General features: G+C 41.4%; 1 protein-coding gene across 1 annotated transcript in view; it reads right to left on the reverse strand.

The window, feature by feature from the left end:
* The window catches only part of LOC113166139 (A disintegrin and metalloproteinase with thrombospondin motifs 20), a 65,228-nt gene that overhangs the window by 35,811 nt on the left and 1,542 nt on the right, over positions 1-27,875 (reverse strand). The window contains exons 3-12 of the mRNA XM_026366105.2: positions 24,793-24,961; positions 17,604-17,857; positions 16,459-16,542; positions 15,873-15,997; positions 15,722-15,762; positions 15,298-15,403; positions 12,375-12,521; positions 9,274-9,415; positions 8,740-8,844; positions 246-391 (exon numbers count right to left, since the gene is read on the reverse strand). Coding sequence (XP_026221890.1) covers positions 246-391; positions 8,740-8,844; positions 9,274-9,415; positions 12,375-12,521; positions 15,298-15,403; positions 15,722-15,762; positions 15,873-15,997; positions 16,459-16,542; positions 17,604-17,857; positions 24,793-24,961 — 1,319 coding nt within the window. The remainder of the gene's footprint in view (positions 1-245; positions 392-8,739; positions 8,845-9,273; positions 9,416-12,374; positions 12,522-15,297; positions 15,404-15,721; positions 15,763-15,872; positions 15,998-16,458; positions 16,543-17,603; positions 17,858-24,792; positions 24,962-27,875) is intronic.

Below are 27,875 nucleotides of genomic sequence, written 5' to 3' on the forward strand. Positions count from 1 at the left end.
ATTCAAATTTAAAATCATGTTTGACAGGTGCTTCATGACTTCAAACCAACATTGTTAACACAGTTTAAAATCATACTGAGACTTATTAAATCTAACACATACATTTTTGGCTTGTTATTCACTTAAGTGTGTTTATACCCTTTTTCTTGCCTGACTGCTCTTTTTTTTTCCTACTGATTTAGTGCCTACATGTTTATTTACAGTCTGTCATAGCATTGATTGTCAAAACACCCTGATTCTCTTACTCAGGCTTATTGCAGTCTCTGATGGTGCTCCGTGTGCCTCCACCACAGGACCTGGAACAAGCACTGTAAGGTCCCCAGGGACCCCACCCCCCATGCACTGGCTGCAGGTCCAACTCCTTGTTTACGCACATTCCATGCCTGCAATACTGCATGCGAATAAACACACACACACACAAACGTATAAAAATCCTATTTTAACAAATCCCTGAAGGCTTTAAGTCAAACATGGACTGTCTGGAGCGGGGAGTGGTGTTCTTCTTTGCCTTCTTAAGTCTCTGTTTGGATCTCAATCTATGTTTTAAAGAAAATCCTAATTCAGCTATTGTTTACCCTTAGGGAATGCATCCAAGTCCTCCAGCTGTCCAAAGAGAAATGGGAGTGTGAGCGAGAGACATGAATACAGATAAAAATAGACAGAGGGGAATCGTGCCAAACCTGAAACTGAAACACTGTATAAGTGTCAGTCTACACTGAATTTTAAAGCATTATGTTAAATAATAAAATAATAAAAAAATAAAAAGCAAAATGAAAATGAATCAATAATTTTAAGAGAAAATACTTTTTTCTCTGTTGGACTGGTTATATGAAATTACAGATTACTGATCTTTCATGCAGTAGACCCAGTGTAAGATAAAATATAAGGCGCCTACAAGCAAACAGCACACTAACCAACATTTGCCAAGAAGTGCTAACACTGCTTTCATAAGCAAAGCACGGCAGGCCCATTCCCCCTTTGTGTGTAACCAAATCCCCTTCTCAATAGCTAAGATATCGGTGGGTCCTGTTCAGTGAAAGAATGCAGGACAAGACGGCGTCTGTCTGGGTACATAGCCCGACGTCCGGGCACACAGGCACGGGGAGTATTGGCACCATGATAGGGAAACTCTAGAGTTGTGATAACAAGAGGAACAAAGTTCATTACTGGCTTGGTATCAGGAAGTTCAGCTGTGTCTCTACCCAGGCACCTGGCTTTAAATCTGTAACAAGAAAAGGGATGCTCTTTGTGGACACCTCAGTCTGTGTTAATTTCACTTTGTTTCAGAGTTTGGTCTTTGAGGTTGACATCCAAGTTGCCACTTCCTCTGCTGGCACCATGCGCAGGAGACAACATCATTTCAATGGGCCCTGTGCCTGTTCCACAACAATTTAAGTCATTTAATCCTTTACTTCAGATAAAATAAGAACACTAACACAGCCTCTTGATAAATGAGAACAATGAGGTTTTCATAATTACTAATTAACCAGGGAGCATATCAATCAAAGTCATCAACTGGATAAAAGCTTATCTGTTGTGTGTCTGGCCAGTTCCGCCTTAACGTAACTTCACAACTTGCAGCCAATACCTCTGCAGAGCACCTGCAGAAAGTGCAAACACAAACATAGAGAATCAGGCACCCCTGCCTCTAATGTTCTGCCCTCGTATTCGTGTGTTTTTACACAATTACAGATATAATGATAGAGTGTAACGTTTGTGCAGTTACAGAGAGGTGTTAACAGCTGCAGGGTTTGGACTAAACAAGCCACAAACACTTCCATAATCCAGACCTGGCTTAGATAATGGCCACAGTCCTTGTTCCTGTCTGATGTCACTAAAATTGCAAACTGAGGCCACGGATCATTTTGTTGGAGCACAAACAATGAAGTCACAGACCATGCACGTAAAAAATGATGTGATAAAACATCCAGAAATGCAATTTCCACACACAAACAGGTGCTGGTCCTTGCTGGTTGAGTCATCTACTCAAGAAAATAAGAAAACAAGAAAAACAAACATCTAATCAATTGGAGTTCATGGAATTCTCAATGAAGCACATTTTGAGGTAAATCAAAAGCACCACGTCTCTGCAAGGAGCTCGCCCCTTCTCATAGTGTTTATAGTGTCTTCCCCCACCTAAGATTAACAGAGACTGTTAACCTGGACCCGATCATCCCCTCTATACGTCATCTCCACACTTATCTATCCTCTGGCTCCAACAACCGGGCCGTGGGACCCAAAGAGCTGTCAAACACAAGACGGTCTGTCAGAAAGAGCCGAAGCCTGTTGTAAGCCTCTGAGGCATTCCACTCCCCCCGCTGACACACTGTGTTTACAACCGTTTTGTTTGGCTTGAAAAGGTGATGTGGGTGAAAAGAAGAAAAGAGGAAAGGGGCGAGTGGAAGGAAAAAAAAAAAAAAACATCTGTGTAAGATGATGTATGTGTGTGTGAATGTGAGTCGCACATGACCGTGTGTTTGTTAAATGTGAGAGTGATTGCCCAGAGGCATCTGGGGTCCACGCTCACTTCCAATTAGCCTCTCTTTCCAAAGTGCACAAACACACCCTTGGAAAACGGAAAGGCAGACTTGGCAAAGCTCAAACAGGCATCACAGACAACAATGTTAAAGAGATTGTCAAAATTTGCCCTCAGTTGGGAATGTGGTGAGACATTTGAAGGTTTTGTCAGAGAAACCTGTCCAGCTGTGACTAGCATGTGTTTCAAATTAGGAATCTCACAAAGACGCACGCTGACTCACCAACTCGTTGCAAGACACGTAGAAAGACACTACACATAAATACCCAATGCAGACAGAGTAACATGCATAAGCTTAGCTCATTTACTCTCAAATCGCATGCTGACAAAGTATATAAAGTTTACCCGACTTATCCATCCAGCCACCTAGAATAGCCACCAGCATGTTAACACAGAGTGGGAATAGAATCCAAGCACAGCAGCATCTGCTCTGAGCTCTTCAGCTGGGTGGTTTGGACATTAGCACCTCTAATTGCCTGGAAACTGCTGCAGTGAGCACCCTATTCTGCACCCAAGTCATACATCACTGCATGAATGAAAAGGTAGTGGCTCGCTTTAAAAAGTCCTCCACTCTTTCATTTTAACACGGCCATTTCCAAAAGGCATCACCTTTCATTTTGTGGCGTCTGTCTCACGCTTCTGAGTTTGGAGCTCACTGTTGGGGGTTTGTGTATTTGTGCAATCTGAATGATCACTGCTGTTGATTTTCAGTAAGTCACGGTTTACTATTACATGTGTGATAACTTGATCTGGAGATGTCTTTAGGTGGAAGAGGGACTGGAAATAAGTCTGTGACAGTTGTTATTATAGACGGGATTTGCACTGACTCATTTTCAGTCAAGCATGCATTTTTCCCCTGTGAGTTCCTCTTTGCCTTGTGTTGAAAGAGTGCAAGAGGAAAAGAAATGACCAGAGGGAAGGTACGCTGAGCAAAAGACAGCAAGTGAAACAACATGATGCAACCATGACCCCAACTGACCTTTTGCTATATGCCCTTCCTATCCTCTTTTTCCACTCTCTGTGATCCCTCACATGTTTCCAAGAGAAGGAAAGGCTGTCATTACAGTGAATGAGCAGTTTGGTCCTCTCAGGTGTTGCATTCACATGCACTTCAAAGACATTTTTACTGTTAGTTTTTCTCACTTACCGTCTTCGCTATACGACTAACATATACAGTACATACCCTTTGTAATGTTAAAGCTACACTCATTTTTATTCTATGAGAAATAAAACACTTATATGAAATATGAAAATTACATCTAACTTAGAATCACCTTGCAACTACGCAGCTCTACAGTAATTTTACCCTCTTTTAGCCTATTATTGTGTTTTTAAGTGTCCCACCGGGGGCAGCCCAACAAGCTGTAAACTCTGTTAACATATGGTCAGTTACTATGGGGAACATGTTAATAAACAGTGTCTTAGTCACACACTTAGGCTAAGACAACTATGTTGTGGGATGTAAAACCTAAGGAGTGAATTCAAAGACACTAAACATATTGAAGCTGAGAGAAACAAATGGAACATTGAGTGAATATAGAGCCAACGATGAGACTAATGGATGATGATCCTTTTTTGACACCATTCACAAAAGACTTGAACATGTTACTGAATGCACTGTAGTGCACCCGTGGTACTGTTTGCTTAGTTATTTGGCCTGTGGTTCAAGTTTTCAACTTGACTTCCTGTGGTGTGGGAACGGTTCTCAGTAGACTGTTGTGTGAACGTCATGGCTGCTTTTCTGACGAACATCGCTTGCTAAACTGTGGGGGTTAAGGAGAAAGTTTATCAAAGCAGCAAACAGAACAGGCTGGACGACTACCATGTCTACTGATGTTGCTCATCTGGCATTGTTTAGAGACAAATATCTGATTTAGGATTTCATTCAACACATCTGGATTTAAGATGTGTCCATCGCAGAGACTGGGCTTTACTTATCCCTAAATGGAAATGGACTCTTTCAACTTTAGTGGGGCCATTTAATTTTATGTTCTAGTAATTTCAGTATGTATTAATCTCACCTACAAGCAGCAAGGGAGAACTTGCACACACATTTCTCTACAACACAAAAGTCTTCTCTGCTATGCCTAAATATCCATTCATAAGAATGTCTTCTTTACAGAATGATATCTGTGCATTAGACTGCAAAAACACTGCAAATAGCAGAATGTCAGGACACATCCAATGTGGCAGACACTGAGTTGTTCTTTGACCTAATGATACAGACAGACAGCAACTAACTAATAAACTAACTAACTAACTAACTAATTAACTAACTAGTACCAAAACAGCAATCCCTTTGTTAGCCCAAATCCAAAGATATGTCTGTGATGATTGCAAATCAAAATGTCACATCACAAATGTCCAGAGATTGAGCTGAGTGACACTCACACTGATATCTCTCACATTCCCAACCTTGATTACATGCACACACACACACACACACGCATGCACACACACACACACACACCCTGTCCAAGCATCGTACGACAAGTCTGTCAGGCTGCCAGGAAACTCCAGCCAACACTCACCGCCTTCGCCAGCAGACTCAATTCTGCCCTGGCTTCACTTTTCAAGACCTCACTATCTCTGTCTAATTGGCTGAAACCAGAGCAGGTTGTCATTCTTTTCTGAGGAATGTTCTGGACATCGAAAACGATTTCCCGTTATTCACTTACACTAACCACTCAATTAAGCCCCAATTAAGAGTATCTGGGAAAGCTTTTTGGGTTTTACACATATTGAAAAGAAAGTTAAGCGAGCAGTTGCTGCATTAAATGAAACAAGTTCCCATGATGAAATGAATGAAAAGCTTCCAAAAAAATCGTTCAGACCACAATTAAGTTGATCAAATAAGAAACAAAACAAAAGATGAATGAAAGAAGAATAAAAACAACAAAACATCACAGTTTATTCATGTTTAATTGGCATTCGTTTCCCTCCAAACACCCAACAAACAATGTTGTGTGGAAGCAGATCAGATCAGTGTAATATGGATGCAGATGATATTGATGGTGCAGCCTGGCACCAAGCTACACACCGTGTCCTACGCATGTATTTACACTTAAAGTTAGGTAATACTGCACAGGCAGGGTCATTTTGAAGAGTGAGAGGTACAGAAAATGGGGGGAGTTAGTAGAAAGAGCAAGAGGAGATGAAGGGGAGGGAGGGTGGTGGCAGTATTTATAGACAACAAGTGATGGGATGCCCTCGTTAGTGCACGGCCCACTGAGCCAGATGACAGACACGCCGCCAAGAGGTCATGTGACCACATTACTCACGCCGGCACCCTTGTGAGTGGACCCATTGAGCAGGAGAGAGCGAGGGAGGGACAAAAAGAATAAAGCAAAAGCGAAGAAAACCATGAGGCGTGCAGTGTCCATCGCTCCATTTCATCTAAGCTGTGTACAAACAAACTTTTTTTCTATTCTTCACTTAGAGGACGTGCCTCTCTCCCACTTTTTGGGCACTGACCTCAATTACTCAATGCGGTCAGAACTTTGTTTCATAACCCGATATAATGAAAACCTCTCCTCAACACACAGGCACAGGAGATGATGTTTAGAATATGACGGTTGTCTTTGGCCTAATGATAATATAAAATCTTTAAAGGGACGTTTCCTAGATAATACCTGCTGCTAGTTATTCCCTGGTGAGGCCATAACTATAATCTGCCAGATCTGACACCTTCACCTTGGGGTTCAGCAGACATCTCAGGGCCTTGAGCTTGACCCAACACCCCGTAAAGCCTTAGACCTGCACCTCATGACTTGTTCGTAAAAAAAAACAAAAAAAAAACGAGAAGATTATCTAGGAAAAGAAAAAGATGAGCGGATGAATTGACGAGAGGGGCAAAGAAGTACAATACTGATGCAAGAAAGATTAGCAGACTTTTGAGGCTGACATAAAGATGAACAAAAACACACACAGAAATACCACATAAAAGCGCTCTTGTAACGGCAGGTGAGTCTTGGTGCAGGGTCCCCCTCTCTTTCAACTCACGCTACTTCAAACAGCCCCCTGCATAAGATGAAACCAGGGCCTCACCACTACAAACAAAGGTGGTGCCACTACTCAAACACACAAAGAAATGAAAGAACACTGTATTCCTTCATATCCTTCATATAGAGAACAAACGACAGGTGATGTTGGCAGGTTGGTTGGTTGGTTGGTTGCTAACTACGATGTTAAACATTACACCTGTAAAATTTTGTATTGCCCTTGTTAGCATGTTAGCATGTTTACGTTAGTAGTTACATTACATTACATCACCAATTGGCTGGAGATGGCTCTCAGACAGTGAACAGTGACCATAACAGTGAGTTATAGAAAACATTAAAGATACATTTGACATGGGTGGTTCAGGGTTGAACTGTTCCTTTAAGCACAGGCACAAAAGCAGTGTACACAGAAAACCACGGTTGATGCAACTTCATTCAATTGATTTTAGTCTGTTACAACTAAGAAGTGGCTTTCCAACAAGTGTATCCTGCTACAGAACTAGAATTACTGTAGTGTGAAGCATATAACTAAAGCTTTTAATAATTGTGTGTTATATTCAGTTATCTATGTTTTGCTTATAAACAAGAAGACTTGTCAGTATTTCAGTTGTCTACTATCTAAAACTAAATCTCAACTGTCTGAAAAACTACAACACATCACTATAATTACTTGTACTTCGGGCTCTCAGTGTTGTAAAACAGACATCACATGTTTCCTGCAAACAGGGAGGCTTATTGTGGTTTTTTTCTTGATTTTAAGACACTTGATAAATATGGACCCAGAACTATTCAAATCTAAGTCAGCTATAATTGAGTTAAAGGTTTGGACCTTAATAAAGCAAAAAGTGTCTCCAAAACAATTTCTGTCAAACACAGGCTGAGTCATATTGGAGCTAAAGTCCAAAGATCGTTACTGTTCAGTCCAGTTGTAGTAGTTGGATTAAGATGTTAACTAACCCCTGTTAACCTTCCTTCAGTCAACACAGGGAGGAATAGGTCTACGCTGGAAAAGACCGAAGGGCAGGAGGTTCAGGAGAGAAGAAGACCCTCCTTCTCACTCTCCCTCTCTTTCTCTCTCCCATGCATGTTCTGAATGCTAATCACCAGCCCACCACATCCTTATGCCCCTGCACCTCCTCCTCACTCTCCGTGCCCTCCTCTCCTCCCACCTCCTGCTCTGCAGAATCACTGATGTGAGGCCTTTTGTAACAGCACTGGCTGATCTCAGCCTGGGCTCTGTTACGGTCTGACCACTGACCCACTCAGTCGCCTTTTCAAAAGGTTTTAGGGTTATGGGTTCACAACAAGGTGACTCAACTGTGAATGCGGGCGGCATCCTCTTTCAAAGGGCCCACATCTTCACCTTTCCCTCTCTCTCCTTCTTTTTCTTTCTTCTTTCTGTCTTTCCCTTCTTGCTCCCCCTCTCTGAGCAGCCGTTCTTTCCTTGTATCCTCACTGACTGACCCCACCGTCTCAGCAGCAATTAGCATAACATCCCAGAGAGAGGAGAACATGAACGCTAATGGGGGTTGGGGACCTGTAACAACACTGGGGGTAAAGCATCAAGTTTCTCACTAAAGCCATCACCTGACCACATTTACATGGATTTCTGCAACTAGTTCACAGGCAGAAAAGTAATGCATGATAAATGATGCCCTTTTTTCTTGCTAGAGGAAGTGAACTACAAGGGAAATCATTGGAATTCAAAGCAGCGCTGCACTGGAGGTTTGCTTGTATCTGTAATGTATTTTTTCCAAAATGTATTAGGGCCAGCTTTAATTATTTAATCCCTGAAGTTGGGTCAGTGATTCCCATAAGCATTTGGCAAGCACTACATAGTAATTTTTAAATCAAAGCACAAAGTAGTATTCATTTAATAATATTTTAACTTAAAACGTTTCTCTCCTCTATTGTCTTTGCAAGCAAATCTAAATTATTGGCAGACAAAAGTTTGTATATATGTCAGTTTAGCTCAATATCAATTTGAGCACAGAATAATTATGCTGCAGATTATCTGTTAGCTGTGGGCGTAAAGCACGTAGGTTGGTAAAAATACTGTAGACACAGAAGACTTCAGCTGTTATGAGACACAAAAAAATGCACACAATTTGGAGACGCATCAATACTGCTGCAGAGTGACCACAGTGATGCAATAATGTCAAATAAAAGGAGATCTACAAATCTACAAGTGTGGTGACTCACCATTCCATGTCCACAGTCAGTGCCATCAGCCAGTGGCATGTGCTGTGTGCGACATCCTTTATGGTCCCCCTCTGCACTTGTACACCAGAGCCTCTTGCACTGTTTCTTAGAAAAAATAATTTAAACACAAGCAATGAATCGTTTTGACTGACTTGAAAAAGAGTTTATCTATAAAGTGAGAATCCACAGGCAAAACACAGTAAGTGTTTCATCACTTTCATCACCAAACATGTGCAAGATGCATTTTAATGGGCTCATTGGGCTAGTTTTAATTAATGGGTGTGCATTCAACAATAATCTGCCTCTTTGTGTCTTGTTAAAATACATGTTATACCTTCCTGATAGGAATTCACAGATGCAATTACTCCACTTTACAGTACAATAAATAGTCCTAAAAACAACAAACAACACAAACTACAGTTGCATGTTTTCCATACTGATAACAGCTGTGCTAAAATATCCACTGTTCATAAAAACAAGGTTCCCTTTAGTTCCTTAGTTCTTCGCCTTTTCATAGTGATGATGTCAACTTACCATATAGGGACAAATTTGTGAACCAGGCCCAAACATCAGTTCACACTGTCTGTTGGCATTGTAGATCTGCCCAGCAAAGAGAGTTGGTAGTTCATATGTCCTGCCTACAGGTTCATCGAGGAGGCACTCTCCATATCCAGTGCTGAATAAGTAAGAATGTGAATAAATGAAATGGAAACGCATAACCGTACAAGTCTGCACAGACACACACATGCACAAGAAAAACTTTCATGGTATGGTAAGTTATCAGGATAATCCAGTATCCCGATCTTTTTAAAAGTATCAACATGTGTTGTCTCTCATGTAGCAAAAGTAAAAACCTTGTGTAATTGTCTGCAATAATCCTATGATGTGTTTTCCTTTGTGGGTGGTCTGTAAAGTTAGCTATCATACTGATACCCCTTCCTCTGCCACAATGAAACAATGTACGGCACCAGACTCCTTACAGACAGAATAAAACCGAATTGTAACAAAGAAGGAAAAGAATCTACATGCTAAGCAAACCTTTATCTGAGTTGTACTTCTCTGTGCCGAATGCAAACAAGACAATTCAGAATCATAACACGCCCTGGTTAAGTTACACAAATGGGTGCTAGTACCAGCACTGCAGTCTAATGACAGATTGTCCTAGATATCAGCAGCACCCTGACTCACATTAGAGTATGCACAGCTAGACTGAATGCATGTACCAGCACTCGGCATGTAAAATCATCCGTCTTTACGGTTGTGAAAAGGTGCTAGTAAAAAAGAAATTGGTGGATGAGCCAGGTATGGATGTTTAATTGCACAACATGTCTGCACCACAATGACAAATTCCATCCTGGATTGAGCTGCTAAAACACCTGCTCCATACCAAAACCAGCTGATGAGACAGCCAGTAATTACCCAGGATTATCCTGAGCTACAGATACTTTGTTTCTTTCCCCTTTCATTTCAAGCGTAAGAAACTGCAGCAAATTGTTCTAAGTGGCAGGGGAACGACTGCATAGGAAAAATAAACCAGCAGTGGAAGAAACTGTAAATTAAAACTACGAACCAGCCTGTCAAGGAATCATAGCAACACTCCCATATTACAGTGTCTTTCAGCAGTTGGTCATCTGTCTAGTCAGTGTCCTGGAAGCTAAAGGAATGATTATTAAGACTAAGGCAGACAGAGAGAAAGAGGAGGGGTCAGTGTGGTCATTTTATAAATACAACATCCTTTTTTTCATCAGTAGTTTGCATTTGACACAGCAGATTCCTCTCAGGCACCACATGACATTCCACACCTGGCGCCCATTGGGAAACTCTAAAGTAAGTTTATTTATAAGACGACTTAGCTGGCTGTTGTGTGCTTGTCATAATAGACTAAACAATAATAGTTTCCATGTATAGCATACTAGGTTTCAGTCTACTTAGATGTCAGAATGATGGTTTTTGCAGACGGCTGAATGACACCAGTGTTTAATCAAACAGCACCAACTAAACCATAGGCCAAAGGCTAAGGTCACAATCACCTCATGTTTATCCAGTTCTTGCAGCCCATTGTTGTAAACATCTTGGACAAACATCCGCTTGGATTCATGCATAAATTTATTAGAATATGAGTCTGGACAGACAATTCAATAGTTGCATTCAAATGCAATACAGTAATTGTAGTTGTGGTTGAGGTGGAAAATGCTTTACCTTGCCTACTACTAATGATTATGTTGTTTCAGCACCCAGAGAACACAACTAATAGCGGGTGGCAACAGCGTAAGGTTTGCATTTTTACTTTTATATTGCGATTTTAAGGTTGAAACAAAACAACCAAGCTCCACAGGTGGAATGAATGGTTTCTTTATGTCGTAGTTGACACATAATTACACTGCACAACAACAGGACGCTTTTCATCTGCTTTTAGGTGTGGGGGTTCTGTGCACATTATTACAGCATCAGTAAGATAAGGGGCAGAGGGAGGAGAATCCTTTGTCTTTTGAAGGTTTGAGAGGTGGCATAGCATTGCATTTTATAAAAGTGTAAGAGAGCGGTGCAGATTGAATTTGCTCTTTAGGGAAAATGGGCAGTCAAAACACTGATGTACTTGACCAGGTCAGTCCACTGAGCAGGAGTGGCACTGTAGACATGGTAATTTGAATCAATGCTCCTCATTGTTGGCTGGAGACGGACTTCAAAAGCTCTTGGGCTACACTCTCAAAGGCCTTTCCCACCGCTGCAGCTCCTACACTTGAACTTACTCTCTTTATACCTGTTTGTCAGATATTTTATTATAGGTAACGAACGTTAAGATTTTATCACAAGTACATTTAAATCATATTCTAAATAGTTTTTTGCAGTAATGAGTCATATACAGAAACTCAGCACAGCTGACATAGTCCAGTCTAAAGAATGAAGAGATTCATGGAGACTGTCCCCATCTTTAGCTGAATATTCGGTCATTCAATGTTGAGGTCATCACTGGCTGGAAAATATGTAAAGCACAACCTGAAAATGCCATATGAGGCGTCGCTAAACACTGCAGTCTTGAGATGCATCTTGTCAACAAGGCCATCCTTTGTGAATGCTTCCACAATTAACAGAGAAAATGAGGCAAAGATTAAAGGATAACTGAATTTCCCATATTTGAGGGATGCCCTTCACCAGGAACAGTGACCATGGCGTAGTTTAGGACTTGGTGAATGAGTCGTTGCCCCATACTACAACTTTTAGTGAGGAAAGTGGGCCAGTGACAAGATTACTGCTTTCCTAGGATCTTGAAAGCAGGTCTCTGTCTGAGTGGAGAGGCAGCTTAGGTCGCTGCAGAAGATCCATTGCTAAGGTCACACAGGGAAGACCCCCAGATTCAAACAGGAAACAGTCTTTCAACACCAGGCAATAACAACTCTACACAGTTTATATTGTGTTGTCCTGTCTGCAGAGCACTGCCAGGGACATGGAAGTAGTCTGTTGAGCTGGTTGCATCACTAGTTAAAGTAAGAGGCATGCTGAAAAAGTCAATGTGAAGACATGAGATTAGAAAAGAAATTGATTGGTCTGTGCTTCTGTTCCATAAGCCTGTAATCAGTCATTTGTTTAGATTTTGATTCAGTTTACAATTGGTAAGGAGAGCTGCAGATACCTACTCTAGAAACTCTGTTATGTACTTGCGACTGCACTTGGACCACGACCAGGGACTGGTGTCATAGTTGAGGGTGGGAGCCATAACATGATACTGGTGCTTCAAGCCTGCCTCGCGACACTTTGGGCTGTCATCATGAGGCATGTTAAACCTGAGGCAGAGAGGGAGAAAAAAACGAGGCATGAGATGTGAAGACCACATGCAATTGGATTATCAGCTGCTTAGTTTAGTTGTAGAAAGAAGGATAAATGAACTGAAGATCTCCCAACGCTGTAGCTGGGGGCAGCCACACACAGATGCAGCTACAGATACATGTTTGAGTAAACTTACAGATGCTTTTCTTTTTTGTGTCTGTTTGCATCTGTTTTTCACTCTTGGTACTTATAGAGTAAAATCAGGCTTTAATTAAACCTCCAATTGGCCAGTAGGTGGCACAACATTTTATAGAACATGTCACTTCATCTATCAGCATACACTTTGTTTTATGGATGGCAAGTTACTTAGAATCACCCTTAGCTCACTTCCAGGATGTACATCAGTGCACATATGTATGTTGTTCCAATGCAAACATATAATAATATATATATTTTGTTTGCCAGTGTCATAATTAGAGCAGAAACTAATGATTAAATAATTATATTTTCATCTATCAAGGTGACACCGTCAAATCCAAAACTCAAATATGCTATTTGCTGTGACACAAAACACATAAAAACAGAAAGTCCTCACATTCAAAAAGTACCAGATAATGCAATTATTAAAATCAATTCTGTCCAGTAGTACAGTATAGATGTCCTGTTTGTGCCCATAAATACACTTAGTGCATTCACACATGTATTTATATACACAGGGACCCATGCAGCTGTATGATGTCTTAGATGTTTACAACAGGATGTGCTCCAGATTTGGGATCTGGGCTGTGGCCGAGGGTGAGTCCTTGCACTAACAAGACATAGCATGGTTGGCAAGAGTCCAGGATACACTGAGGGAATAATTAAGCTTCTAGCATTGTAATGATCCCCATGTACACACACCAGGTTGCTGACTGATAATGTCAATTTCAAATGTGGTGCAAATGTTATCTGCAACCCTTTCTCCATCTCTTACTATGGTGCGCCATGCAGACATTACAACAGGGATTTGAGACAGGCTCCACAGTGTTTGTATTCTTTACACGTTACATTGATTTAGTTGGTCAAAATATGAAGACCACTAATGGGGATATTGGCTTAAAATCCCAAGGTAAGAGCCTTTTAGTCTAATTGGGTCACAAATCAGGCATTTTTGCGGCTCTACGTTTGGCAACCTCGAGAGATCAATAGATCAATAAAGTGCCACCTCCATCACTTAATTACTGACATCCGGAGTGTCCATCCCTCTGAACAAAGGTCTGTACTGAAACAGTGAGACTACAACATACTGCTGGAGCGAATTCCTGTGGGTCGCTTTACATAAATAAGCAGCACAGCAAACAGCAGCCTGTCAGCATTAAAAAAGAGGCACAACAGTGTCAGAGAGCACTAAATACTAGGAATACACCAACATATTAAAATGTCAGGAAGATCTATTTGTGATCTAAGACATTTGAAGTCTCGGCATCGCCTGGTGACAAACCTGATAAAGCCTTGTATGTGTCACCTTTGAACAGCTATCGAGTGGCCTGGCCTGAAAATCCTCACGATGGCTGTTGGTAGCCACACATCCTCACAGTCATCTGAGAAAGGCCTCCTATCCATTAGTCTAAATCTTTCTTTAATCTGCAATGCTCTTGAGGGGATCCCACTACCTGACACTGCCTTTCCCAGAGCACTAAACACTCTTGAGAGCTCACACCTGTGAACATAGCAATTAACCACGCCTATCGGCAGCGCCAACTGTGCCTCCAGCTGTTTCAACGTTAAGATAACTTTATGTTACAAGGGGGCCCATAGTGTCCTCCATCTGGCCACTGCTCTGGTCTGATTTCTCCACTGGAAGAATGTGTGAGCGGGACAGAGGAGGAAGAAAGAATATCTTTCATTGTTATCCAGTGTTTCACAATCGCACTGACACTGGTCCTTTTTGGTTTCCAACTAATGGACAGAAAGACCGGAAAGAAAATCTCTGACTCACTTTTCCGAGTTATACTCTGTGAAGGAGGTGGGCAGACAAAAACAGATGCATGGTGAATACGAGCAGGCTGAACTGTGAAAGGAGAGCTGGGGTATTCAGCTTCTGATCTAAACTAAACAATGCTCCTTTAATAACATCATACTTTAATGACCTGAACTGAATTACATGAAAGAGGTGGGAATGACTGATTTACCATAATTTGCCACAGGTGGATGTTTGAAATAAACGGGGCCTCGTATGAGACTTAAGTCATGTGTTTTGACTTTTTTTTTCACTCCACACATGTGGCAATATTTTCTTGTTGTGAAAACACGCTCTGGCAGACAGACGTGTTGTGATAACACACCTTTACTTGCTAATAGACAAGTGACATCTTCAGTTATATCCATCTTTAGTGGCTGATATTTCAAAGATGGTTACTGTACAAACAAAGTCACCTTTTCATCTATTGAATTTGAATTTCGAGGCTTCAAAACAAGTCAACCCAAATTAGATTTATTTTTAAATGTATTCATACTCACTTTATACCGTGTACTTGTAATCCTGTTTGAACAGAGCTCTGATACATACAGGGTTAAACTTCTCAAGCTGTATAGTAAAGTATTAAAGGTTGGCATGTTATTAAAACTTGAGTTTTTACGTTATTATGTTTTGCACCTGTGTCTGCCGTGCCCTGTGTCTCTTGATAAGAGGGCTTTTGTTGGTCAAGGCTAGTTGTGAGGGGTGAGAGAGGGTGTGTGTGTGTGTGTGTGTAAGGTATGTGTAGTGGGTTCAAGGGGGTGGTGGGCTTGCTTTAGTTCTGTGCTGCAACTTACACATGGCCAAGCTCGTGAGCAATGGTGAAGGAGGCACTAATTCCATTTTCCTCACTTATGGAGCAGCTCCGGTAAGGGTCGCACATGGTCCCCAGCTCTGCTAGACCTACAGGATCAAGTTCATGCAAAACGCACAAGCACACATAACACATACAGAAACGGGGGGAGGGAATGCTGCTACTTTACTGTTAAAGGCAATTAATCCATCAAAACTATTCCATAAGAGAGATTAGCACCACCACCAACTCCTGCCATTCTCCCTTTCTCCTCCCCTTTCTACCACTCTGCTCTGTCACTATAATATTATTAGCTGACAGCTTGGCCTAAACTCATTACTGCATTTATGAGCTGTTAACAGAGTGGAAAGTTCATTTAAAGGGCTTGACGTGGAAATATTTTTGCAAAGAGAAAGGCAAAACTTTACCTAATGTATCGCATTTATCTTTTGCACGGCAGATGTCTTCCCTGAAAAACAACAAAAACAATAATTCTTCATATAAATTTTTTTGAGAAGCTTTCTTGAGCAAGTTGGTGCTGCTATCAAAGTAAGACTAGGACATTAGCATGTACGGTACCTTGTAATAAGGAGAGCTGTGTCATGGTGAGAGGGGTGGCTGTCATCCTGGACATTCTGGCTCTGCTGCCATGTGCAGAAGTTGTGGAGCGTTGCAGCAGCGTTAAAGCTCACTGCAGGTCCTTCCTGTTTTGGGTGAAACACAAATGGGGGTGTTACCAATAAAATGCGTCTACACATAGAATGATTTAGGTAGTTACTACATTTCACGTCTAAGGTAAACCTGCATTAGTTTTTTGGTGATGCTGTTATTTGCCTTAATGATAGTTGGTCCTGGTAAAATATGTATGTATTGTATTAGTTCACTGTAGAGATTCAGGTGATATAAGAAATAAAAGTGACTTTACAGTTTTCTAAACAACTTTGTTTTACATATTTAAGAATCCATCTTTCCCAGGTGTCTAACTGTCTTTCTTTAACTACAGTACCATTTGTTTTCCAGGGAGACCTCTCCTGAAATATAAGACTGACAAGAAAGGCAGTGTCCTTTCCAACAGGCCCCACAGTAAAACAGCCAGGGACACCTGCACTGAGGTCAGACATATCAGAGGTCTGCATACAGGGAGCGTACAAGACCCTGCACTCACCTGTTCATCGTGGATGACGACTAGCTTGACAATCATGATGTTGATGAGGTTTCCGACGCTGGGGTCCCTGTACACTGCTGCTACCTATAATAAAAATAAAACACACAGACGAAAAATGCAAACCTCCACTAACCTGAACAGGTAGACAGGCTGAAACAGTATAAAACTAGTACTACTTTTAACTCAACCGTTGGAATGATAAAGTACATCTGCTGCTTTTTTTAGTTAAGCTCCACAGGGTTTAATCAAAATAGCAGCAGCTCACTGAAGTCAAAAGGGAAAAAAGTCTCCTTCAGGGTAAGTTTAATCAACAGGGTATTAGAACCAATTACCATTCCACCACAGACCTTAGCAAAGAAAAAGTAAACTAAAACCTGGACCCAGCAACAAATGTGAAACTTCAGCAAAGGTGTAGCTCAGAGACCCTCTGTCAGGACAGCAAAATATTCCCTTGGTCGTTTTCCCCTCTGCTCCTCTTGCTTTATTTGTGCACCCCAGTCACGGTTGACCAGCAGCCTCCTGAGGCCATGTGCGGTCTCCTGACAGGAACTCATTAGCCCACTATAAACATTTAGCTTGTCTTAGCCCTGGGAGGAGGCAGACATGGTACAGGCATGTTCAGAGTAGGTAGAGGAGCCTGTCTTCGCTATAATTCCAACAATGACACAGCCTCGTTTTGTATGCTCTCGCCCAATGTATGTTATTTGTTTGATAAGTGTAAGAACTAAAGGTGAAGGGAAAGCAGCCTACACTACTGGGTGATCACTACAGTACAGAACACACACTATAAACCATGTTAAAAATTAATGCTGGAAAAATAAATGATCTGAGAGTCTGTGAAAAGAAACAGATTGTAATTCTGTGTGTCTGCACCACTGGTCTGCAGACATAAGCACAAGCAGAACTAATGTTGGCCTGGCCTGATATATTTAACATTGACTGTGCTAACACTCCAATTCTGATATCAACCAATGTCACAATAAACCCACGCAAAATTAATTATATTCGGTATTTTACGTGGGAATGCCAAAAGTGAAATGCTATTATTTTAAAACATGGACACACAACACCAAAACTGACACCAAAAAAATAAAATCAAACTTTAAACGAAACAAAGATTGTTTTAGAAACATTATTTTACTTACTACTGACATGATTGTTAGGATGTAGTGCTCTAAGTTGCGTCCATGGTGACGCACCATTTTGGCATCCGCTGTCACCATCAGCTCAACATAGCGAGGGTAGGAGAGGAAACGTTTGCGTCTGCGTGGGGATCTGGGGTGTGTGCTGTTAGAGCTGTTTTCATGAATGTATTGATCCTCTATAGCGGCTCGGAGATACTCCATCTCCTCTCCCATAGCCTCCCTGTTCTGAAAAGACACCGGCCTCTTGGAGTCCTCTGTGTTGAGAAGAAAAATGACAAATGTCAAGGTGGTCTGATGAAAATGTTGGGAGGTGATTCATCAGCATTTAAAACACTCACCACTTCAACTTACAAAGACATTTCATGATAGAGTATGGTACATATACAATTAATGTATGATTCCACTGATGTAACAGGACAACACACAGTCAGCTATAACAACAAAACAAATATATTTAATGCCAAATTTAAATTACTCCCTTTATATGCTTGGGTTAAATCCCTTCAACAGACGCCTCAGAAGGAAAAAAAAAGCAGAACAGCCATATACTTCACATACTCCACTGACAATCTCTCAGCTGAATTGCACGTGTTGAGCTGGCTATGACTGATAGATTCCTTCACCATGACAGAGTCAAATTAAAAGAGGGAGACAGAAGCAGAGACACAGGAAAGCTCAGGGCTAGGAAAGCCTGAAAGACTTGTTTCACTGGAGGATAAGAAGAGAACACTCTGAAGCGGTTATGTCTGATGCAAAGTAAACTAACTGTAAACCCAATTACACGTACATACTGTATGATGTCCATACACGATTTGTTTATGAGTCAAGGCACACAGTCAAGCTTTAGAGTATAGGAGCTACTGACTAGTAATCCACCAGTACAGCCATCCAGTGATAGATCTTTGTTAAGGAAGTTCTCTTTAAACATCATCAATCAAATTAATGACAAACATTAAAAATCTTCAGCATGGTTTGTCCTCATTTCAGCCAAGATCAATAATTCATTAGCATCTGATGTATTTCTATTGCTGTTTTGTGTGGAACAGGCCATCTGAGGACATCTGAGGAAAAAACAGCACAATGTTTTGTCCAGATCTGCGGTGGAAACACAGCCACATATGATACTGCGTGAGAAACACTGCTTACAGTAACTTCTGTCGTCTCTCAGATGGGGAAAGATAGATTTAGGCAGCCACAAGACAACTGGCTAGAAAAATGAAGCAGGAGTGAGTGACAAATCACACACACAGACACAAAAGATAAGTAAATAATAAGTAAATGAATTGTAATAGTTTATAATATTTAATTATTTACAATTATCAGTGTTTACAAGCTGACTTTAAATAGGCCAGATAGAGTGAAGAGTTTCATTGTCTTCTGAAGAGTCAATTTTTCCAGACAGTCAGACAGAGAGAGATTGTTTGAAACTGTCAGAGAAAGGAGTGCATCGAGATTATTCAAGCGATGCCCCCAGCGGGCACGCGAGGCGGAGCGTGACTCCCTGGCACAATGGCACGCAGCTCTTGCCACCGTGAGCCCCAGCTTCATGCCAAAGCCAGCTTCCGAGTCAGTGCCAAGCCCGTTTGTGCCCATGCACACAGGCCAGGCAGCTGGGCCAGAACAGAGCTTTGTATTTTCCAGAAAAAATCTCTCCGGGGCCAAACTCACTACACTAAACCCCTTAAACAGACTCATCATTGCAGACAATCTGACATCAAGGGGATTAACAAACCAAAGAAGAGTATGTACATCTACAGAAACTGGTATTAAGACTCAGAGCAAGCGGGTGAAGATGAAAAAAAGAGGAGAAGAAGGAGGTGAAAATATGGTCACTGTTAAAACAGCCTTTGAATCAGTGCAGATTAGCTACACACAACCTTTCCCAAATCGCCTTAGGGTGAAAATCCCCCTCTCACTAGGTAGTGAGCTGCTACTTACACCATGAGAAGAAAGGGTTGACAGCCCCGACCCTCTGGACAAACAAAGGCATGACATCACCCTCTGGGCACTGGACATCAATTCAACATCACCAGACATGTGTATCTTTTGATCTGATTTGCAAACATCAGAATGTAATGTGCTAATTTTCCTGTGACACCAGGCTGCTGCAGTTCTTCATAACAGAGAATAATAAAGTGAACCCTGTACAGAAAGAGCGTTAAGCTTTTTTAAATGCTGTCATTTTGTTGGCTCTAGTATACAAATAGTAAACACAGCCCCATACCACACTCACTTTTCTGCTCCAACACCTACTTGACTTGTAAACTTGAATTCTTTTTATCATTGTGCCAAAAGATAATCAAACGCAGCAAATAGTAGGAACGGCGTTTATATATATATTCACTTAATAACAGATTTATAAGCTCAATGAGTGCCAAGCACAGTTTTGCATGTTTATATATGTTGTTATTTTGTTCTTTCTTTTATAAACATGAAAGTATAGAAGCAATTTGCCATTTGTATTTGCAAGCACCTAATAGTAAGACACTACATCTCCATTCACCAAAAAACCTATTTTGCATCTTGACGCAATAGTTTCAACAATTTTTTGCTTTGAAATAGACAAAGCAGGTCAGGTCTGAGTGATGCCTGGACTGTTAGATGAAAAACAGCCAGAGCTGCAAGCAGTGACACTGACATTTCGCTGGCCACTATCTCTTCCCAGTGTATCTCAGTGGGGAACTGTCGCTCACCTGTCACCCCCTCTCACCTCTGACTGTCACCCATGCCACCATGCAGTCAGTCTCTGTCACTCAAGTTGCTCTAACCATTCTAATCAGCGGCCATCTGTTAAGAATGCCCAGACAGTAGACAGTGGCAGAAAATAGTCTCAGCTGGAATCTGTCACAGGAACTCCGAAGACAACATAACACATTGGGTTCAATAGGGTTGATGCCTGAGGAGAGGCAGACACATGGCAGCTATTAAAGTTATAGACTGTCTATAGCCAGCCAGCCCTGTTTAGTTTAAAGTATCTATTATTTTAAAATTAGATGACAATGAGTGCAACGCACCATAGTATTGGCTGCATGCACCTGCATCTGTCATGCAGCATGAAATGTGAAGCAATAACAGTATGATCATGCCAGAAGGAAAACCCTACATATTAAGCAAAACTAATGCACATGTTGGCTCAAGAATTGCAGTCAACGCATGTTTCAACTCATTTAACATGTTAACATGCTAACATTATTACTTTAGAGTTCCAAAAAAAAGGCATTTACAAATATATAGAAATTCAAATTTCAATGCATGACAACAAAAAGGCATGAATTCGAAAACTACTGTGAGAGAAACAGGTGTAAAAGCAGAAATGCAGTGGACAGTGGAAGCTTGCGAAACGGCTGGGGCCTCTGCCAATGTCTGGAGCAAGATCGACAGGCACATGCAGCACAGGCCAGGACTGCTCAAACATATGAAGAAAGAAACTCCTTTCTCCATTCCTCTGCACTGCCTGCTCAGCAATTTCCAATACTCAGTGGGATACTTCATCCACTGACGGGCCAGGGAGTTGACATTCACTCCTAAAAGAAGTAAACAAAAGCTCACAAGCAAACCACATCTATATGTGCACACAAAAGCCCAAAAACAAACGTTTGGTTTGGCAACAATGGATATTTCCTGGAATGGGGGAGGTTCAATCTGTCCAGGGGGCATGGGGGCACGGAGCAAGCCTAAGCCTTTTGGCCTAAAGGTGAGAAAGGTTGTTTGAGTGATCAGCACCCGTCCATCACACCCAGCCTGGCCACCTTTCCTGACCCCTGTCAAGAGCTGGAGTTAAGAGGAAGGCCTAATGCATCCATAGCTCTGACTGACTGAATCTCAGTAAATAAGTCAGCACGTCCAGGAGCCATGCACCTATAGGAGGAGAAGCCTTCAAGGTCACATCCACCCATCCAGTGAGTGACTCCAAACAAAGAGGGAAGTGGGGTTACAACCAACAAGTGCGTCCATTCACATACATGAAAGTACACAGGGAGAGCAGGCAGTGATTCAAGCCGGCTAGTTCAAACCCCATGCGGGGGAGGGTATTTTTCCATGTAAATGAACCCATTGACCAAACATCTGATGGTAGCATTTGAACCACCATGTATACACAGTGGGCACCCGTGGGGGAATCGTATACATTTATTGTGCTCTGGGTCAGGGGGCACAGATGGCATGTGTGCCAAATATTGTCACATCAAAGTCAATCACTTTGCTGTCGCAGCGTTCCTCAGTTAGCCATCCAACAAAATCAGATGACATAATGTGAGGCAACCGTGGAATTTCAGCTGGTAAAGTTTTTGCCATCAAGCTGTTTTTATTCAATGCACTCTTTCTAATGCAGACAAAATATGACACCCCACAGCAAGACCGTGATAAAGAGACACTGCAAAGTTTTCCTACCCTCCATCTCTTGCTTGTCTTCACATGGATTTTAGAAAGCACAGCAGAGAAGAATCTGCCCCCATCTGCTGACACCCTCATCTTTGTGGCTATCTCTATCGAGGGACGATGCAGGGGTTTACATGCAAGCTCACAGACAGATACCCTGTAGAATGTGTCATTAAAGGTTGGATCTGTATTGTGATTTGAGCTTCTTCCTCCAGAGGCTTTTAAATGCCAGAACCAGGCACAATAATGTACTTTGTGACTTTCAAACATTAATCACCCACTCAACAGCTATCTGCTCCAGGTATTCTAAACAGCAGGGAAGCCACCCAGGTTGGCTGACAGCAAAAGGAATCTGATAGAGTTTATAACTCTCTGAGGTCAATGAGACTTTATTTCACAGATTGTACTTTTGTATTTTGATATATTCTTACGCTTCTGATTTGCTGTCTTAAACTAAAACTTTGCTTTTAAAACCTATTTTAAAATTTGCTACCATTTAGCAGCACATACTCTGATGCTGTGGTGCTTATCAACAGCACTGTGAACAACAGCAGCTGAAGACAGCTGTGTGATGACTGCTGAAATAACAAACCCCATCAAGGTAACACTTTAAAAGCCCTTTTCATTGTACTTTGACTTCTGACAGTTCACAGGTAGTGACGGCACATGTATGAAGAACTCGAGTATTTGTATGTGTCACAGATGACATTCAAAGTTGAAAACAAAACGTCTTTGTTAAATCTATCTATAAGGAAATATAGCCTTCCTATCTTTTCAACACATTTGTGCAAAGATGAGCAGATCTGTTTTATAAAACACAGCTTGTTTCATCTTTGTCGTTTTAAGTAAGATGTTTTATTCCAAGTACAGCTCATGAAAAACAACAATCATCACTGTGAGTATGTTTGGACCTACAAGGTATTTCAAACTCTAAACTCAAAGTCCCTAATCCGCCAAACCCATCAGCTCTCTAACTGTTCCCCTTCACAGGAATATGGAGTAGAAAAGGAAAGAGAGAAAGACCAAAAGAGAGAGGCCAATGAGACGATTGACCCTGATGAAGAGTACTGAGTAGAGATACCCAACATTTGTTACCCAACATGCTATAAATTACAGTCTGTGAGTGACATATTGAAAGCTGAAGTCAACTAAAGTGAAATAAAACACATCTTCTCTGTTACCTCTGTCAGTTTTAATAAGTTTTAAAGACACAGTCCAAACACTGTTTCTAAAAGATCCAGGTCTTCCTTAACTAACCGCACTTCTACTTGGTGGTCCTGTGTTTCTTGACACTTTCTTTCTCTCAGCAATTAGGCTGTGGTTAGAAACCCCATACTTAGAGACTAATTCAGTCTGATGAGGAACATAAACAGGAGGAAGAGCCTGTAGAAATAGACATACTGTACAGACCTGAGGTAAAGTAAATAGAATGAAAAGGGGCAACACTGCAGCAGCTAAAGGTGCACATCTCTCAAAAACTTTAACCCACAAGTCCAAAGTCAAGATGCAAATGTCCAAACCGAAGAGCAGGAGCAGCAACTATGAGTGTTTTGCAAGCAAGACGACACGCGCCAAGTCAGTGTTTATATCTAACCTGCTACTAGCAGTGTGTACTGCACTCCTTCCCATAAAAAGACAGGACAGTCCTGTTAGTCTTGGCTCAGCGTGGCCTTCAAAGAGCCCATTTATCGCCTCATCTGGAGAGGGGCCTATCAGATAAAACTGACGCACTGCAGCCTGGGACACTTCACAGTCCTAAGCCAGCCCACTGGTCCTTTTACTCCTCATGTTCATTGTTTACCTGTTACCCTTTGATGAAGCGCTACAGAGAGCTCATCCATTTATGCATGTTTCCTTATCCCCTGCTGTACACTGAAGGAGTGTATTGGTTTATTTTAATGATGTATCTAAGCAGATATTAAACAACAGCTGGCATAAGACAAAAACAATAATTAAATGACTATTCTTGGTCCATCACAACTCAGGAGTCATTCACAAAGTCTATGCTTACCCAGTTCCTAAGCAAGAGTATATTTAAAAGTGCCTCAGAGTGGGGGTTGAGAGGCCCTCAAGATTTCTCAGTCTCTTTTGCCACACACACACTGAGTGAGTGAAAGGGCAAAGCATATTAAGGAGGTATTGGCCTGTGCTCATCAGGTCAGTCCAAGTTCTTTAAAGCGCCGCCATACACAATAGCCACCACCAGGCAACAATGGCTGGGTTCAGACAACAAGCAAATCAAGCAGTCTGCACATAAAAGATTTATTGCATCACACAACAAAGACCGCCCACAGAGATCCCTGCAAGGACAACGCTAAGGCCTTCCATCATGGTGAACTCCACTCAGTCACCCTGCTTTTCTCTTGAGGGCCTCTCCACCACCCAAAGGCTCCTACCATAAAAATTCAAATGAAACCGGTGGAACGTTCAAGCTGCCTCCCAAGCAGAAAACCTTTCCACTTCTTTTCATTGCAACTAAAAACTAAAAAGTAATTATTCCTTCCCTCTGAGCTCTTGCCACAAATCTGAGACTGAATGCTCCATCAGAACATGAATAAAAACACCAAGCAGTGTTGGAACGCGTTTTGCTTAATTAAGTTGAGGAGTTTTCTCTAACACCCCTTAATCAAGCCTGAAATTGTTCGGGAATCCTGCAAGCCAAAGATCGTGACTGCGTATAATTTACATTTTAGAACAGTGTTTAGTGCCATGGTTCAGTAAGTGAATGCAGGTCATCAGGAGGTGAGCGTTTGAGAAAGTGAGACAGACAGTGGTTACAGTAAGTATAGTTAGGCAGTCTATCGTCTGTTACCTGAGGCAGCACAGGTCTCTGTCTTGTTGTCGGTTTTTGAAATGTTTCTCTTACTCTCATGTCGATAGACAAGGTGGGGTTTGTTGTGCTCTTCGTCGTATTCCTCCCCCACAGCATTTAAAAGAGGCTCCAAGAAGTATTCACCGTGTTGTGTTGTAAAAGTCCCAATCTAAAAAACAAGAAGAAGAGGCGTTATTGATGGCTTTAGCACGAAGCATGCATTTACATGTGTGCATACGAAACCATATACTGGAATGTGCAGGTTTAGTTTACAGAAGAGAGGTTGTGGTGTTGTCCAAGCACCACTGTGCACATTGTGTCACAACCTCTGCTTTTGAAAGATGTACATGGAAAGAACATGATGACTCAGAAAGGTCAGAAAAAAACTGTAACAGTAAACAGAGAATCGAGGTGAGCTATTTTAAGCCTTTTAGACACATATTCATTCATTTATTAAACTATTTCACGCCTTCACTGTATATGACGTCTGTCATGTTGGAGTACTTATAACTATGAACATGTATTTCCCTTCACAACCTGACACTGGAAGGAGTGACATCATCATATGGACAGAGCTGCTGACAGAGGAATGCTAATATTGATTTGGCAGTTCAGTTCCTGTAAAGATTCAGTAAAGCTTCTTTACTCACTCAGCCATGAGGCACAGTGGTGTTTGTATGGTAATTTCATACGCACACTTAAACAGGATATTACACACTGGAATGTTATCTTTAAGGCAGCATTTCTCCACAGCCATCCACACAAGTGATAGACGTTTGACAATGGAAAACATACAAATCGTAAATGGAAAACATGCACATACCGCATGCGTACCTTTTCTCTTCACCTTTCAAAGTGTGAAATATCAGTGGACTTGCATGTAGACAACATAATTCCTCAAAAAATGCACACACCTTGAGCTAAATGTATTCAGTGCCACTGTCTAATAAGCTTAACTTAGAAGTCTTATCATTTTAGAGCTGGTCCCACTAAGGTGAATCAAATATGTCATTCACAACTTATTGTTCCCATAATCGAACCCTATAATTGATCACATCTAAGTGCTTATTAAGCAAATCCATTGATCCATGCCAATAGATCTTTTGTGGAAATAGTGAGAAAACGAATCAAACCAAAAGACCCTATTATAAAAATAAAACATTTTAACATTCACCTGTTGACTTTGAACATGACTTTCAATCACCCTGTTAATAAAAAGGTTAATAGTTACCCAGTTATTCACATTAACATTGACAGGCATTGTTAGTAAATAAATATCAGTCACTGACAATGATTATTATGTGTAAAATAAACAAAAAGCTTCTACTTAGGAGCCGTGGTCCAAAATGTAATTAAATATTTTTCTTTTTTCTATTAAGAAATTCTCGTCTGCATGATTTCAAAGAAAGACTGCTAGTTATTCTGTTTTGTCTCGTCTGATTGTAAGACATTAAACTTTCTTCTGATTACTCCTAAACAAAGTTTTAGACACTTATCACATTGTAGTATTACTACAACTACTGTGTAGTGATGTAGATGTAATTAGTGATTTATACAGTGTAACAAATACTAGATGTTTGCATGTCTCTTGAAAATCACTATCTGCAGTAAGTTAACTCTAATTAGGTGATTATGTTTGAGCCTTTCTAAAGTTCTCGTGTGGTGTTAACAGAAGTCTGAACAGACAAATGCTCTGTTTAGTCAGTGGAGGGGGCAGGGTTTCAGGGTTTCCCAGCATTAGCTCAGCAACAAATTTGGCAAAGGTCTGGAAAGACATAATGGTTGCTGTTCAGTAGTGGGTGCTGAACTGGACCTTGAAACTGACAGAATCCTATTTGAAGCAAGGTCACACTCATGACATGGATGGAATGACTGTTGGCACACATCTGTTTTATTGAAATCCCACAAAGACACGCTCAAATCCTGTGGCTGCTGAGTCATTCTAAAGTGATAGTACAAATCAGTCAGTCTCTAAAGGTAAATAGGACATAAAGGTGTCACGAGCCTGATATTTGCACAGAGGTACATCACTTGGTGCTGGACTGAAGATAGTCTCATGTCTCAGGACAGGCTGACTCACCACACACTTCTATTATGTGAGTGAACTGAGAGACGAAGCTCCTTCAGGAACTAACATTTCCCACGGTGTGAGAAATCCTTAAGTTCCCTGAAACCTTCACTGGCAGTTGTCTCCTCTTCACAGCATTTCTCCTCTTTTCTGCCTGTCACAGCTCACTCTGAAAAGGCCAAAAGCTCCTCAACCCCGCCCCCCTGATTTACTCCCTGGGGACAGCTTGGAGCAACTCTGGATAAAGGGGAACCTGCTTTTTCTAGAATGACCGCTTTGTTTTTGGCTTAATTATTCTTTAATGACCTCATCTCCACAAAATGTGCCTGGCCATTAAGGCCTAGTGATCACATACGGGCACATTTATGACCCAATAGCCTCTGGTGCAGTGTTCATTGTCCTGTCATTCTCAATGAATGATGATGCGGATAAGCAACAAAGATTGCTAAAAAAAAGGATGCAAACATGTTTGGATAAGCGAGTCATACATCAAAGTTGGGAAGAGGGGCAATTAAAAGCTTATTACCCTGATAGCTGCATTATACACAACGTCTTAAATTGCTATACAAACATGACAAAACATGTAATGTGAATCAGAGTTATCCTTGCTAAGACATAATAAATAATCAAATATAATCATTATACCAGGTCTAAACAGGAGTACAGCCACCATGCATTGTGAATGTACTGGTACAAAACACCTCAGAGGGCAGTTCTATTCTGTGAGAGGCTCCTGGCACTGTACACAGTGCACCTATCTAAAATAAGGATTATGTCACTGATAGGGGTTGTGACAGGATGGAGAATCCAAAGCTATGGTCCTCCTGTCTGTGTTGTAGTGAGCCAAACACCCCCACCAGTGAGCGTCTATGCCAGAATCCAGCTGGCGCGACTGAGGTCAACCCCGTGCCCCTGCACGACTAACCTTATGTGACCCATGAAGTCAACCCCTTCAACAGTTATCGTATTCTCTCACACAAGAATCGACAAACTAAATAACCTGAGCGTCAGGATC

The sequence above is a fragment of the Anabas testudineus genome, chromosome 6 (assembly GCF_900324465.2).
Source record: "Anabas testudineus chromosome 6, fAnaTes1.2, whole genome shotgun sequence".
NCBI classification, from domain to species: domain Eukaryota; kingdom Metazoa; phylum Chordata; class Actinopteri; order Anabantiformes; family Anabantidae; genus Anabas; species Anabas testudineus.